General features: G+C 40.2%; 1 protein-coding gene across 4 annotated transcripts in view; it reads left to right on the forward strand.

The window, feature by feature from the left end:
• The window catches only part of gsk3ba (glycogen synthase kinase 3 beta, genome duplicate a), a 68,332-nt gene that overhangs the window by 15,441 nt on the left and 36,822 nt on the right, over positions 1-16,069 (forward strand). For all 4 annotated transcript variants that reach the window (XM_066706884.1, XM_066706888.1, XM_066706887.1 and 1 more), the window contains exon 2: positions 14,270-14,463. In XM_066706884.1, coding sequence (XP_066562981.1) covers positions 14,270-14,463 — 194 coding nt within the window. The remainder of the gene's footprint in view (positions 1-14,269; positions 14,464-16,069) is intronic.

Consider the following 16,069-nt stretch of genomic DNA (forward strand, 5'->3'; position numbering starts at 1 on the left):
GTACAGCCCCCGATTTTATTTCCTTTTATTTTAAAAACATGATTATCCTGCATTGATGTTACAAGGGTTAATTAACATAGAATGTGTAGAGCAGCAATGTTAATTGGGTTTGTGATTAAATTGGTTGCTTTTCCTTTTTTAATTACCTATTGTGTAGGCTGTTTTAGAAGTTTTATTTGTATATTTGCTTTTTCAGAATAAAGACCTTGACTGCTATCTTTTTTCTGACTCTCTCATACCTGCGTTTAAAAAAATATTTTGGTTATTTCTGGATGGTTATAAGTTGTGAAAACTAGCTTATGATAATGGTTTTGGTTGTTTGCAAACATAGAGGAAATGCATTGTATGTTCTTCCAATACTTTAATATCCCCCTCTATTCACCAAACAAAATCTTATCACAGCTTTCCCAATTCAGTCCAATTAAAACCTCACCAGTTCCTGATCCTCTCCACCCTTGAAGGTGATTTTATTTATTTTTTAATTCCCCCCATTGTTTTGCTTGATTATGAACAGTTGAATCTGAAATTAGATTAATGGGTGTTTGGTGTAGGAGAAGGGCTCACCTTATGGCTCACTGTGAACAGTCTTTAGAGTATATACAGTTGACCCCAGGTCTGGTTTGTTAAAATTGTCATTGTTTTTCACCTCCCAAGATCGAAATGCAGTCTGAAATTATTCAGAACTTTACTAGTTTGAGATTTCTGCTTCGATTATCCTGCATCTCTCTTAGTGGTAATATCTTCAGCCCTAACTTGAAGATACTGAAGGAAATCTTGGCATAATCATCTGTAGCGATCAAGTTTTGTATCCTTTTATAATGGGCAGATAACCAGGACACAACTCGGGAAATCCCAGTGTGCCATCAGTCGCGGCTCTTGTTAGTTTGCTTTGTGGAGACTAGAACAGGATGCGCCAAGAGAATGGCTTCAAGTGTTTTGAACTGTTAGCATCTGGCAATCAACCAGAATCCAACTATCTTTAAAGGGATTGTTCCTCAGTGATTTGTGACGCTTTGGTACTAGAATTTTTGTCTCTGGCCAACAGCTCTTCCGTGACCAACTTGAAACTGTGCTTTATTCCTTCTTTCTTGAATCGCCATTGTACCATAAAAGAAACCTCTCAGAACCTTCAGACGAAATTTTTCCTTAAACTTTCTTTTGCGGACATAAACATTCTCTTCCCCACTGTTGCTTGACCATCTCGTGGAATGGTACAATTTGGCGGTGAGGTAAGGTGATTGGAGTCCAGAGGTTAGTGGCTTTGGGAAGTGCTTTTTTTTTTAAACATTGTGTTAGAGCTTTAAAATGTCTTGGCTGTCTGACAGGAGGCAGGCAGGGAGCAGTGGATTTAAAATGAGGTGGAACCGCTTGAGAACAGCCTCCTACGCACAATTCAGCAGCAAACGCGTGCAATGGGAATGATAAATCTCTCGCCAAATTAAAGGGGTGCGCATGGTCGGATCGTGGATTTATTTTTATTCTTTTCTGTATCGACCGTTATTGTTAACGGTGGTTGAAGATGTTTTTACTCCTTGACGTCAGTGAGAAAACCACTGGGTTTCGTCTGATACTTTCCAACACCTAGTTTCTCTTTCAGTGCATCTTGTGATACAGGAGTGACTCTTGTTCTGGTTTTTGATAAATAAGGTGATGTCACACCGTTTCCTATCTGTTTCGAATGATTCGCTGCCTTTGCTTTAACTTGGGTATTCTGTCATGTTATGCACCTTTGCCTGGAGATAAAGTACAGGAGCAAGCTTAGTATTACTGCCCAAAGACAATTTTTTGAGTCCACTAAAGAGTTCTGCTGGCAATGGCCGAGGTTTATTTTTTATTTTTTATACTCTAATGTGAAATGTATCAAGTAGAAAGTCCCAGGTAAATTAAAAAGGTACATAATGATAATCTAGTCTTAATCAGTGTCAGTATGCCAAGTAATCATCATACAATATTGCACTATGAAGCAAAGAATGTTTTTGAAAACTACAGGAAATAAGGCCGAGTTACAAAACCAATATGCTGGTGATACCCTTTTATGTTAAAAGGTAGAGATTTGACTTGGGTTTACTGGTAGCATGTGAATATGTGAACCACAGCTTAATATTAATTCCCCAATTTGAGATTATGGAAAAGACTCTGCTGCTGCACAATGGAGTTTAATAATGTGGTTTAAAGAGGAACTTTGAATGTGTTCATAGCAATTCTTTCTCTAAAATGCCCTGAAGCACTCCATTACAGAAGAACACACACCTACATACTATATTTGGTCACTGCCAAGAAAACTGAAATCGGGAAAAGCTCTATATTTAGAAGGACTTTGATTTCACCCCTTTTTAAATATTTTTTTACATCATAATCTGTAACCAGTTGTGAGTCATGCTCCAAACATTAGAATTTCATTTGATTGCTTTGTGTGTGGCAACATTTCAAAGGAAGAGGGCAGAACGGGGGCTTACTGGTGTTGGAGAGTAATTTAGTTATTACACTGAGCACAGAGGACTCTTTATGTGGGTGAAGTCTGCTTTGCATGTTGAAGGTTTCATACGTACATGTCTGCGTTATGAAGCTCTAAGGTGTGTATTTCCATTTATATTTAGAATGAGTGAAGGAACCTTAGAAAGGAATGCAAAGACAAATCACAGAAATGAGAGGTGGGGGGTGGGGAGAACCAAAACCAGTGTAAAGGAGATAATTTTGCCCATCTGGTTTGCTCCTCTGAGTTTATTGATTGGGGATCTCGTCAAGCCATTTCTTCAAAAACCCAACCTTAAATGTACAGTGCCCCATGTTGTGTTCTGTTGAGGAGCTGGGAAGTACAGTGTGCATCTGCATCAAATAAATCGGACAAGCATTCACACAAATTCGATAACTGATCCTTGTGCATCACATGGATTCTACCATTGTTACCACAGGGTTTAAATCACGGTGACAAATCTTTTCCACTCATTTTTCCACCCCTGGGGCAAGCTCAAATGAAAGTGACAAGGCTTGGGTTGTGTGTAAGGACAAAATAGGGTTCGAGGAATTGTCTCCCTAATCCAAATGTACACTGGCTTCTTTATGCTTCTCTATGAACAACATCTGGAAAGCTGACAGTTTAGCTCTAGCTAGCTTAGTGCCAATGAGGGCTGTTCCCCCTGGGATGCATTGGAATAATATGCCGTGCCATGTGTCAGTGCAGTGGTTGCTGCCGTTCCGAGGATGGCACTGGATCAGATGGCCTGGTTATCAACACCTACAAGGCTTTTTGTGCCAGTTCGAGGAGGCATGGGGAGGTGGGGGGATTGGGTGAGGAGAACCAGTGGTACTGACAGATACTTGGCAGAAGCAATGAAAGACCACGCAGAAGTCCCCCGCCCCTGGCAAGAAGAACGGAAGAGATGCCTTCTGTACTTCTATCATGTACTGCCCCAGGCTTCCACTTCATCGCGATTAGGAAACCATTCTTAGCAGTACACCTCAGAGAGGGAGAATGTCAACGTGCAGGTTTGCAGTACTGGGAGGAGGTGGCAGTTTCAGTGCAAGAGGTCAGCCAACCGAAAAAGGCTGTCTGTGAACTGCTTGTAATGCTGTCAGTCTGCATGTCCGAGAGAATGATTACTAGAATGATAGAGAGGGAGAGTCCTGTTTTGTGTCCCATGTGAAATTGAGCTGAACAGACTATTACAAATTTTAATTCGCTAGGTTCATTCAGAGGAGTCATCGGCAGAATGAATGTTACCTTTGGCTATATAGGTAGGGTTTGCACAGTGGTCTGTAATCTCCTTCTCATATGTAATGGCTCTGCTTTGTCGATGATGAAGCAATGCAAGTGATGTGCTGAATAGATGTTCTGGCATAATACCAAAATGTGCTTTACTGAAGAAAGAGTGAGTCCACAAGCTGCTCTATGGTGCACATTCATTCTCGTTGTTGATTTGCTCCTAGATCACAAGTTTTCTCCCAACTAGATGAAAAGACTATATTGGATTGGTATCTTGGTGAGCAACATTGTGACTCTGGTGCTCCATTAAAAAGCCATGTCACTCCAGGGTCAAGTAATTTGTTGAGGTTGGTTGTATTTCTTGAAATGTATTGTTCTTGGTTATTCAAGTAAAATAATAAAGACACTCTCCTGCTTTTTCCCTTTCTTCCAAAAGCTGTAATCATGGCTGTGGTGGTTTTCTTTTAGGATTTATTGTTTTATCCCCCAAAGGATGATTATATAATAGTTCTGACGAATGTAGTCTGGATGACCCTTTACTTAATAAGTATTACTGTGCACTATGGCTGTTCTTTCAGTTATATGCCCTCTTAACACTTCACTAGACCCTTAGAAGACCCTAGTAAGGGTGCTGCTTTGTTTTTGTAATTCGAACAATGTCCCTGTTCAAATAAGATTTACTAGCAATTGTACAGAATAATTGGGGAAAAGGTTACACAACAATTTAATTTTTAGTTTAAGGTTTGAAAGCTCAGACTCCGAAAATATTTTTGCTTGCAGTCTTACCGTCAAGCCAGCCCAAACGAGAGCTTGTGGAATATTTCACTTTGTATGATTACTGTGATGGATCATCCCAAGAAAGCGCAAAATCTAACCTGATGGAAGGAAATTGCTTTTTGAAGTGCTGTAGATGTCACCACTTAGGAAGTGAGCAGTATGTTTTGGTCTTCGGGAAGTGCTGCTTTCACGATCTGAATTCTCTTGCCTTGGTTTCTGCTTTTAAATTTGACAATGGAAAAATGATAACCCATGTGAAAGCAGACACTTCACAATGATGGCTGATTTAAGAATGCAATCTTCATAAATTAAAATAAACACCTTTTAAAGTTCAAGCGTTGGATATATATTTTTATTTTAACGAGGCTTTCCAAATGCAGTCTAGGAAAGCGGCAAAAAAGACAATGTGATCTAGCCCAGAGCTTGATTTCTGGCAAATTTTCCTGTTGGCTGCTCACCAGCTTCAGCCCAGTTTCTAGTCATAATGAATTTACCAACTACCCTCCTCTGAGCACACAATCCTACAGACAGGAGATGAGTAGAGGTTTCATAATCGACTGAAGATGCTGCGGGGGGATCTCTCGATCACCCCAGAGATTGATCCTTTTTCTGTGTGTTTGCATCATTTAAAAAAGTGGCAAATACCTTCTAGGATCGTAGTGTGACAAACTGAATCTTTGATTAATCTACTATTAATGGTAATTGTGAAATCAGTATCAATCTGAAGGGGCTCACTGCTCAATTGTGGGCTGTATGGATGTAATTTAAGATGGGCCACAACTTTGATCCATCCTCTAATGGCAAACCGCAAACCTTTACTTGGATAGGTATTTATTAGTAGAAAAGCTTTTGCATAAAAAAAAAAAAGGTTCTGGGTTTGTAGTTTTCTCTTTGTGAGTGGGTCAAAGTTTTATTTTAATTTGCCCCCATGTCTCCAAATGTCTCATTTCGCCTGCATTATTTTTTCATACCTTTCAGAGTTACGATATTGAGAGTGAAGGCTACTCTACAACATGCTTTACTTAACCCTATCAGCTCCCTGTCGAGCGGGTGGTGTTTTCCTTCACTCTGAGATTTCCCTATTTAGCCCACATTTCACCAAGGCCAACCCAAATTAGATTAATGTATTTGTTAAAGGGGAAAAATAACGGCACTCTCTCCATTGTTCCAGATCTTTTAAGTGTTCCACCATGGAACTTCACTGTAAACAAGTAGAAAAGTATCTGAAAGACAAACTAGAAATGGTGCCTACTGGACAGCTTTGTGTGGTCCCACCCCATTTTGACAGTTTCCAATCAATGCGTTTGTCTTGGAACAAAAAAAAAGGGAGAGCCGTGGGGATGGGGGGGTTGATCTATCGGCTATCTATCATGTGGCAGAGACACTGTCAAATCCTGCTGTTATTTCACCAAAGGTGTCATTTCTGCCTGAAGAGGAGGCAGGGTTAAAAAAAAAAAAAAGGATCAAACCCCACCCCCCCTTAAAAATTTGCTGGAGTCTTCACCCTGAATGGACTGTAATCGAGGAATAGAGGCGGCGCAGGATTTTTCTTTGTAAAGTGTTGAAACCCCACTTGTTAGTGAACACGTGTAACACTCTAGCAGTCAGTCAGTACGTTTTTACTGATGCCTTTTCCCCACAGTTAGACCCCTTAGGTTGATGGCTGGCAAAGCTCAAAAGCTCTCGTGCTTAACAGGTAGCCCTTGGTAGCGCCTCCACAGCTCTCACACATGGTTCTATCATCAGAATTGCATTAATTCTACGAAAAAAGCTTGGATTCTGTAGGCGTCTGGTTTCTGCTCAATTTAGAAACCCTCTAAATGCTCTGAACCGACTTCCTAATCTGCTGCATGTTTTTCATTGCTGCATTACTGCTTACTGCTGTCAGCCTGGCCAGATCAATACGGTTTCAGAAACCTGCCTGAGTTGTGTTCATTCGGTTTACGGCCTCCATTGGCGCAGTTCGGCGGCATCTCTTCAGAGGGGATGAGATGGCGCTTCTTAATCTGCTGCAAGGGAGAGGTGGGAGCAAATTCCTACGACAATGGTCGCCAAGTTGATATTGTTCAAATAAACTTTACCTTTTCATCCCCAAAATGGCTAGTCTAGGTGCAGCTTTTGACCTCCCGTAAGGCTATGTCCTGTGTACCAGGAATAATTTTGGAATATCCTAGTGTGGAACACAGCTGTTGGCTCTCCCCTCGTTAGCCTTACCTCACAACCGTTGGCTTCAGTCAGGCTTTCATGGCCACCTCATTGATGTGAATAAACATGAACCTCGCAGATGACACTTTGACCTAATTCAGGCTCGAGCCCTGCTCTCTGACAGGATTATTAGTAAATGTGTAATTGAGTGTTCGGGGGGCTTTTTGATCAGGACATGAAAGCTTGTTAATGTCTTTGATTAAATCTGTATTGGAAATCAACGAGAAACACACACGCAGGACATATTAATTCAACGCTAAACAGACCCCCACCGCGCCTTTGAAATGAGAGGACTTGGCTTCATCTTATAAATATTCAGGCCACATTGTAGCCACCTTTGTGTGGTTCATGAAGCAAATGCAGCACTTAAAGTTTTTACCTTTTTTTTTTTTTATATAGAACCAGTTTTATTTTTCATATATAGTTAGGTAGAGTTTTTCCGAGGGGGATGTGTATAACTTTGAGATGCACCGAAACCAGAAGGGCAGCATTATAAATGAGATCTAACCCCCAAATCTTTTGACCCGACTCCTTGTTTTTATTCCCAAGCCCAGCAGATGGTTTAAGTTACCAATCATAAGCTGTGAAAGAGACCGCACTTGTGCCAGGTGTAAAGTGGATACAGGCGGTGAGACTGCAGGACTTTTTACATTTTTTATTTTTTTTTAATAGGGAGGTATCCATATTAATCCATATTAAGTAGAGTGAACACATTATATTCAAGTGTCTATCACTGCTGTTTGGGCAGTGTAGATCTGGGGCAGCTAGTTTGTTGTGCTGTTCCTTGGAAGTTTAGTTTTCATACAAACATTCCACCCTTGCCTTATTGAAGTCCCCTCTGAATGGCTGAAATTGTTAGCAGATCACTTACTTGTGCTTAAATTGTCATTTTAAACTGCTTCATTTGAGATGCAAATTCCTTCCTAATGAAGGCTGACGTTGTGCTGACGAGGTCTTGCTGTGGCTGTATTCAGAATTGTCGGGAGTCTGTCTGTTATGCAGTAATGAGAACAGGCTGCTGCTTGATCCATGCCATACTCCTGACCTAGAGACTGCCTACAGCAGTAGATTGCCCTAGCTGTTTCAAACTACATTGACATTAAAATCTGGTAGGTGCAATATGAAAAACAAAATAGCTAATGTGCTCAAAGGTATTTTGCTGTGTCCCACCCTAAATAGAGCCTTTTGTGGCATGAATTTGTCACAGATTTATAGCATATGATGGTGAAGACCTTCGGATTGATTAAAAAAAATGTAGTAGTGCCACCACAGGCATACCTCCATGTGCTCAGCACCACGTGGCTCGACCCAGCAGCACCTCAAACCGGCTTGGCCAAAAGACCGGTCTCCCGACTCGGGAGGTTTATGCATTCTACTGAATTCAGAGGGATTACATCATTGCAACGCTTACAAATGAAGGGACACTCCAGAGGATAATGAGAGAGAGGCTGTCTTCTGTTTGATGTGAGGACTTTTTGCATAGTAATGGGAGACCTCTTCAGATCTTCTGAAGGAATCATTTGAGTTCATAGTTTATGCCATCAGTGAGAAGCTTTTAAAATACTGCTGTTGTACTGGAAATTAACTAAATGAATGTGCCAGTGTATGTGTATAATGTTTTAAAGCTACAGTATTAATATTCCTTGTCAACCCTTCTCATCCCCTTATGAAAGTGTTAGCCAATGAAAAAAGTTTAACCCAAACTGAGAGGCTCTTTTCAAGGCAATATTGTAAGACTTAGTCCGTGTTAAAAGCTCTTGTGCCAAGTTGCGTGACATTTAAAGACTGGTCTGTACTTCCACATATAAGTACTGGTTGTAAAAGTCCTTACTACCATCAAATAGTTCAAAGGGTTTTACAGCACTAAAGACCTCTATTTCAATAGGAAAGTGCTAGTCTTAAGACCTACTGCTGTGGGCCTTTTTTATTTATTATTTGATTTGTTTATTATGTAACTTCTGACCAGTCTTTTTATGTTTGACCATTCTGAACTTTAATCTCTTACAGCTCCCTGTGATTTGTACGATTGGTCACATCTGAAAGGAAGTGGGGAAATTATGCTCTTTCAGGATATGGATAGTTAGTGTATGGCACACGTAACATACATTGGACACTTAGGTCTCATGTGACTGGCCTGACTGTAGTTGCTGAAAAAAAGCAGCTGAAGTACAAGGAAAAAGTGAAAATGGGTCAGTTAACCTTTAACAGTGAGTTAACAAGGACTTTGCTCTTGAGCCAGAGAGAAGTTAATCCCAGCAGCAGGGTTTTGTCTTAATGCAACTGTGCAGCGCTTAGGCTTAATTTTTTGTGATTTTCTTTCACTCGAGCACATCAACCTGGGTTATAACCCACTTTTTTCCATCCACCCTGGTCCCAGTTTTCATTGGTGTGAAAGCACATAAATGTGTAAAAAGTTAAAAAGTGGATGGAGCAAACAGGGAATGGGACAGCCAGCCAGCACTGACCTGGCTAGAGTGAGATGACTGTGAATTTCCCTCAGTGACCTTAAATTGAACCTGCTTAAATTGTAGTGTGAAAGTCCATATTCCGACCTACTTGACACCAGTGTGAAAGGGACTTATGCAAATAGGAGCCGAGAGAGACACGTGTTTAGCCCCCTGTCTGTTCCTTTCAGGCTCCCTGGTGTTTACTTTCCTGGATATTATGTAATGAACTCACAGTGCTAAAATAATTCTTCATGCAAAAGGAAACTGAGCTCTGAAACTCAACCTCTTTGAACCACCCAAGAAACCGCAAACCCCATCGGTGGCTGCTTCCTCAGAAATTTAAAAAACAAAAAGGCAAATGCAATAGATTTAAGCATTTGCAAAACAAGCCATAGAGGTGTCAAATGTGCTACTATCTGCAGTCAAGATTTTCCTTCAGTTTGCACCCCCCCCTCTTCACCATGTTGCAATCTCTTGAGAAGGGGTACCTGATAATTGTCAGCTATCACAGGTGGCCTGTCCTTCCATCCTTAGGACCACATAGAACAAAATAATTGCGAGCCCCCAGTTGGAATGAAAATCAGACGATGCTGTGCACATCCAAGAATCTGAAACCCCCTAAGACCCCGTTCACACTTGAGATTTAGGCCGGCCCAGTGCTGGGTCAAAACTAGTCCCGCCTAAATCTTTAGACCCGGCCTAATGCGGCCTAACTGTGACTGTGACGCGCCGGCCCTGGGCCGGGTGGAAAGCGTCAGCGTGTGACGCAACTCAAGCCCCGCCCCCAGAGACTGCGTGTCTGAGAGACGCGGAATAAACAGAGTAAACACAGTAAACACAGTAAACACGGGCACCGACACAGCTACAGCGCTGCAGGACACAGTATTGTCTCTGTATTGTCTGAATGTCATATCGATCTATAGCCTGAAATGTACTGATACATTTCGCTAGTTCACATCTTTATATATATTTAAAAAGTCTAGGCTAAGTAATGAGTTATAATGATGTAAACAGTTCAAACTACTCGGTCACTTAAAATAAAAGTGTGTAGCTGGTAAACTAGCTATTGTTTGTTTTTGTACTAAGTGTGATTGAAGTCTGACATTTAACAGCATGCATTTTACACGTGGAAATTGCATTGTGAAATTGTGAACGGGACCATAACTTCATTAATTATCCGGATTTTGCATTTAAACGATATAAATTTAACCGAAGCAGGTTTCCATTCAAATCAATACATTTTAAAACGAGACCAGCTGTTTACTATCCAATCCGAAATGCAGTTATATTGAGCTGAGCAGTACAATCACAAATGCCGGCGTTAGAGGTAAAACTGGGCCGATGCAGAAATGAAAGCGCGGTTTGCAATGTGGATGAAGATGAAGATGAAGGTAAAACAGAAACCGCAGGAGCGCAGCGCTGCTGTCTGAGGATATAAAACTACAGACGCGTCACAGAGGCCGCTTTCCGCGCACACGACTGCACACTAATGCACACGATTTACTGTGATTTAATGCAGATGTGCTAATAAAGGTGCTTCGCTTTCGGGGAATTGTATACCAGCACTTTTACACTTGCAGAACCGAAGATAGACATTGGAAAAGGGAAATGTATGAATTAGATTCCCCATTGAACCAGCACATTTTTAATTATTTTAGAAAGCTTCGGCTGCAAAGGGTTAAGATTACTTTCAAATAAAATATAGAACCGATCAAGAGCATATATATATATATATATATACACACACTCACCTAAAGGAATATTAGGAACACCTGTTCAATTTCTCATTAATGCAATTATCTAACCAACCAATCACATGGCAGTTGCTTCAATGCATTTAGGGGTGTGGTCCTGGTCAAGACAATCTCCTGAACTCCAAACTGAATGTCTGAATGGGAAAGAAAGGTGATTTAAGCAATTTTGAGCGTGGCATGGTTGTTGGTGCCAGACGGGCCGGTCTGAGTATTTCACAATCTGCTCAGTTACTGGGATTTTCACGTACAACCATTTCTAGGGTTTACAAAGAATGGTGTGAAAAGGGAAAAACATCCAGTATGCGGCAGTCCTGTGGGCGAAAATGCCTTGTTGATGCTAGAGGTCAGAGGAGAATGGGCCAACTGATTCAAGCTGATAGAAGAGCAACTTTGACTGAAATAACCACTCGTTACAACCGAGCTATGCAGCAAAGCATTTGTGAAGCCACAACACGTACAACCTTGAGGCGGATGGGCTACAACAGCAGAAGACCCCACCGGGTACCACTCATCTCCACTACAAATAGGAAAAAGAGGCTACAAATTGCACAAGCTCACCAAAATGTTATATATATATATATATACACACGTATACACAGGAGATGAACTTCCAACCTATCAAGCCTTTTATGAAAGCCACTTCCTGAAGCTAATTTTATTAAAGGGTGCTGCAAGTCCTTCAGGTGAGCTGGTATCTGGTTGAAATAATGCGCTTCATTCTAGGTGATTAAAAGCCACAGAAGTTAGGATTGTTTAAGTGGATGGTTCTTAGTCTTGTGTACAGTGCAGTCTGTGGGCTGCTATATCAGACTATTATTTTGGCATTTTTGTGGCTAAATGTTTAAACTTCTGCTCATTTAGCTAATTATCCCTTTAGTTTAACTACAGACTTGGAAATTAGCGGGTTTCAGAATCAATTGATCAAATGTGACGTGCTATTTAAGCCAACGCATAGTTAAGTAGGATCATTTAAGTAGGAGTAAGTAAGTGATGGAGTTACTAAACTATGTATGTCTACAAGAATCTTTCTTTCAAAGTGTTTGTTTGTGAACCAGCTATGTATTTATATCAAGTGTCGCCTTTTCCAAGATTCTTGCACAAGACTGATTTCTTTGATTACAGCTCTGTTCACTTTGTCAAGCTTTGTAATAAGTACCTCATGTGTTTGTTACACAGCACCTTTTTTTTCACATTCATATATATTTTTGTTTTTCCACGAACTTATTCATCATTAAATCTCTGGTGATAGACTTTTAAGTGAAACAGATGCCTTTCATAGTTTACAAGTCCCAGTCTTGCACTTTGAAACAAGCACTTTAAAAGGTTTAAAGATACATTTCTTTTAGACTTCCCCAAATCCGTTTATCCCATGTGCAACCTGAAGACTCATTAAACTCTGTATAGCTAAGTAACCCACCATTATCTAGACCCATTATATGAATACAACCGAATCTGTGAAAAGCTTTTTCTTTACTGAATTTCTGCACAGGGACAAACATTCCTTAAACAGTACTATTATGTTTAAATGCTACCATTGCTGTCTATTCACAACTCTGTCCTTATAAGAGGGAAATGTAGTTTTATCAGAAATTCTTAGTGGTAACCTCCTTTCGTCCTGTCAGGGGATTCTCTAAATTTTTGACAATTATCTTCACCGGATGTTTAAAAAAAAAAAAAAAAAACACACAAACAAAAAAGCAGTAAAGACCTTTTACAGCAGACAAAACCTATTCTCTTAAGTAAATGCTTTGAGTAACCTAAATTAAACTAAAGCCCCTTTCACTGAAATGCCGGCGAAATGCCGGCAAATTACCGACAGCGTTTCCCTGCTTTTTTCCTGTTGCCCCCCATTCACACTGGGTTTGAATGCCGGAAAATTGCCGGCAAGGATCCATTCACACAGAAAACAGATTGCCAGTAAGAGCGCTGTGGCCATGGGGACGAGACGCTACAGAAGCCCATGGATCCCGTTTAAAGATATTGCAGTAGCAGTAAAATACTCAGAGATGGATATTTTAGAGACGTCACAATACTGTTATTGTATATTTTTATAAAGGCAAAACAATCACCATTTGGCAGCGCAACACTGATTTATAATATTCACAAATATAGTAGCCTATTCTTGTGCTCTGTAAAACTGCATACAGTGTGTTTAATAGACAGTTGGATGTGTCACTATTCAGACTGTTGTCATACGATAATGAAAATGAATTGCTTTGCTGTTCAGATCTGCACACATTCTGCACAACGTGAACGAGCCCATGTATTATTTGGTTGTATCGGAATTAGTCAGATGTGTTCGACTACATGTTGTAACTTTATTACCGTCATTATTATTATTTATTTATTGCCAGATGCCCTTATCCACAGCGACTTACAAATAAGAGCAATACAAACTGCAAAACTACGGTACAGTTCAAAGCATAATGCAATTTACATAGGAAATGTACAGTAAACAAAACAATGTAATATGTATTTCTTATTGTACGCCTTATGCTTCTATTTCTTATATGCATTACTCATGTAAAATGTAAATATCCGGTGTTTAATTAATACAAAAGGAACCAAGCTCACTTGATTATTGCAATATGTTCGGAGTCCTGAGAAAACATGGAAGTGAATCATGACAACGAACCCGAGTTACGATCTGAGCACGTTTGTACACATGGCAAGTGTGAATGGCGAGCACACGGATACATTGTTTCAAAGCAAAGGAACTGAAACGATTTCATTTGAAATTAACTCAGTGTGAGGGGGGATAACACGTTTGCCTGTATAGAGAGAATATATTTTGTATTTATTGGTACGTAACTTCTGACGTGTGACGATAGTTAGCATTACATATGCCAACCTGTTGGTTCATCAATAACTCTGTATTATTTTCAACCTCCGCCATTTCTAACAACCCAGTCCATTTGCCATTACGGTCACAAGTTCTTGTTCAAAGGTGGCTTAACCTTGTCGTATTGTGGTCGCAAAAAGGCTCCCCTATTCTGATTGGTTACGGCATTAACTGACGCACTACGTCGACATGCAAGGACTTGATGCTGAATTTGCCGGCAATCATTTTCCTCCTCCATTCACACAGACACGTTGCCGAGCAAATTGCTCGCAATTAGACTAGGACCCTTGCCGGAAAATTGCCGGTAATTGTTTCAGTGTGAATGGGGTTTAATTCAAGTAATTTTAAATGAAGTATACAAGGAGGCTAAAATGTGTGTTGATTTGCCTTAGCTATAGTACAAGGAAGGTTACATTCATGGCAGCAAAGGTACAAACTTGTCAAGACCATTGCTGGGCCCCCCTCGTGCTATAGTGTACAGAATTATGGAAGAAGGCGACTTGGAGAGTGACTGTCCTGTCCTATTGTGTACTTGTTGCAGGAGACAAAGATGGCAGCAAGGTGACCACAGTGGTGGCAACCCCGGGCCAGGGTCCCGACCGACCGCAGGAGGTCAGCTACACCGACACCAAGGTCATCGGCAATGGATCCTTTGGGGTGGTCTACCAAGCTAAGCTCTGTGACTCCGGGGAGCTGGTCGCCATCAAGAAGGTCCTACAGGACAAGAGGTTCAAGGTGAGTGGAGTAGAGTTGCTTTTAAACTATATTTCAATCTCATTGCTTTGATAAGTAGTTGGATTGAGGAGCACTGGTTTCTCCTGTGTTTTATATGGAAGTATAACTGTTTGAGGCTGTCATGTGATGTAGGCTGCAGGCTCTTTGTTTTTGTGAAACTGGGAAGAAATCCCTTAATCCCCTCGAACTCCCAAGGGCTAGTGACCTGCTTATTTGACAAGTAACTTACATGTGTTCTATAGAAATAATTATTTTGGTATAACCTATAGAACTACATGGATTGGATCCCTCCTTGACAAGGAATAGAGACTGCTGATTTAAAATATAGTGATAGTATTGTTTCCTTTTGCAACATAATAGTTATATAAATGTATCTTGCGCATATCCTTCATATGGATTATCCAGTTGTGCTTTGGACATCTGACGGATTATTTCAAATTCCACAAAGTTGCCGCCTTCTCTTTTATAATGGCAGGATGGTCATGAAGTCAGACCTCCGTAAAAATATGCTAGGGAGAGAAACATTTCTGCATTCTTGTGTAAAACATAAACGTATGCTTTGCTTTACTTCTTTTATAGCACATGCTCTGTTGAGAAATGGTGTGCCATCTGTGTTTAATGAAAGTTACAAGTTAAATTGCCCAGCCTGCCAGGAATAGTCCTCTAACAGTTCTAGTACCAATGAATTATAAACCCTTTTTGGTTCTAATGCATGGTTGTTATTTTCTATTTTTATAAATACTTGGCCGAGTTTGGTGTATTAATAATAATGATAAATTACCTTTTGATTTTAGTCTTGGAGAGAAAAATATATCCTTCTGATACCCTCTGATGGTGCACATTAAATTACATTTGATTGTTACATTGATTGCTATTGGTTACAGATGGTACAGTTGGTTACAATAGTAATGAGGAAGTGTAGTCTGAATATCTGCCATGCTTCACACGTAGCCTCTTTGGCTCCTGTGACTTATCTTCAGTAATTAGATTTGAACATGCAATACTTTAGGACAATTAAACGCAATTACAATGTGCTGTGATATCTCTTATCACTGTCTTTTAACATTGTGATATAAATAGAGGAAAGTCAATTTTCTTTTGACATTTTCTGAATGTGCAGGTGGAAATACACACTTTAATGTACACCTGTTCTGGTGTACATTGTCCCCCTGTGTTTTTTTTTTTTTGTTTGTTTTTTTGCTTGTTGCATTGATGCAGACCGGAGAACAGGAAGTTCAGAAGCTTTTACGAAGACTAAAACCTTTCACTGGAGTTTGGGGCTCTGTGCTATGATGTACATGTGCTTTTCCTCTCCACTTCCCAGGCACCCTTTCAGAGCAGCCTTTTCCAGAAGCAAATGTTGATTTTAGCAAGCCACACACCAATCTGATAAGAACTCTCAGAGAAAATCATATCGCTGGAGATCAGTGCAGTAGGAATACAGCAGGACAAAAGGAAAGAAAATGTATAAAACAATTAATCTCTGTAGGGGAAATGTGTACTTTATTTACTGGAATCTGATCAATTTAGATCAGTCACGCTTTTCTTTGTTTGTGGTTTCACAATGTGAGTAACCTTGTGTTTGTAATACGATACAAAAAAAAAG

This window comes from Amia ocellicauda, chromosome 6, assembly GCF_036373705.1.
Source record: "Amia ocellicauda isolate fAmiCal2 chromosome 6, fAmiCal2.hap1, whole genome shotgun sequence".
Taxonomy (NCBI): domain Eukaryota; kingdom Metazoa; phylum Chordata; class Actinopteri; order Amiiformes; family Amiidae; genus Amia; species Amia ocellicauda.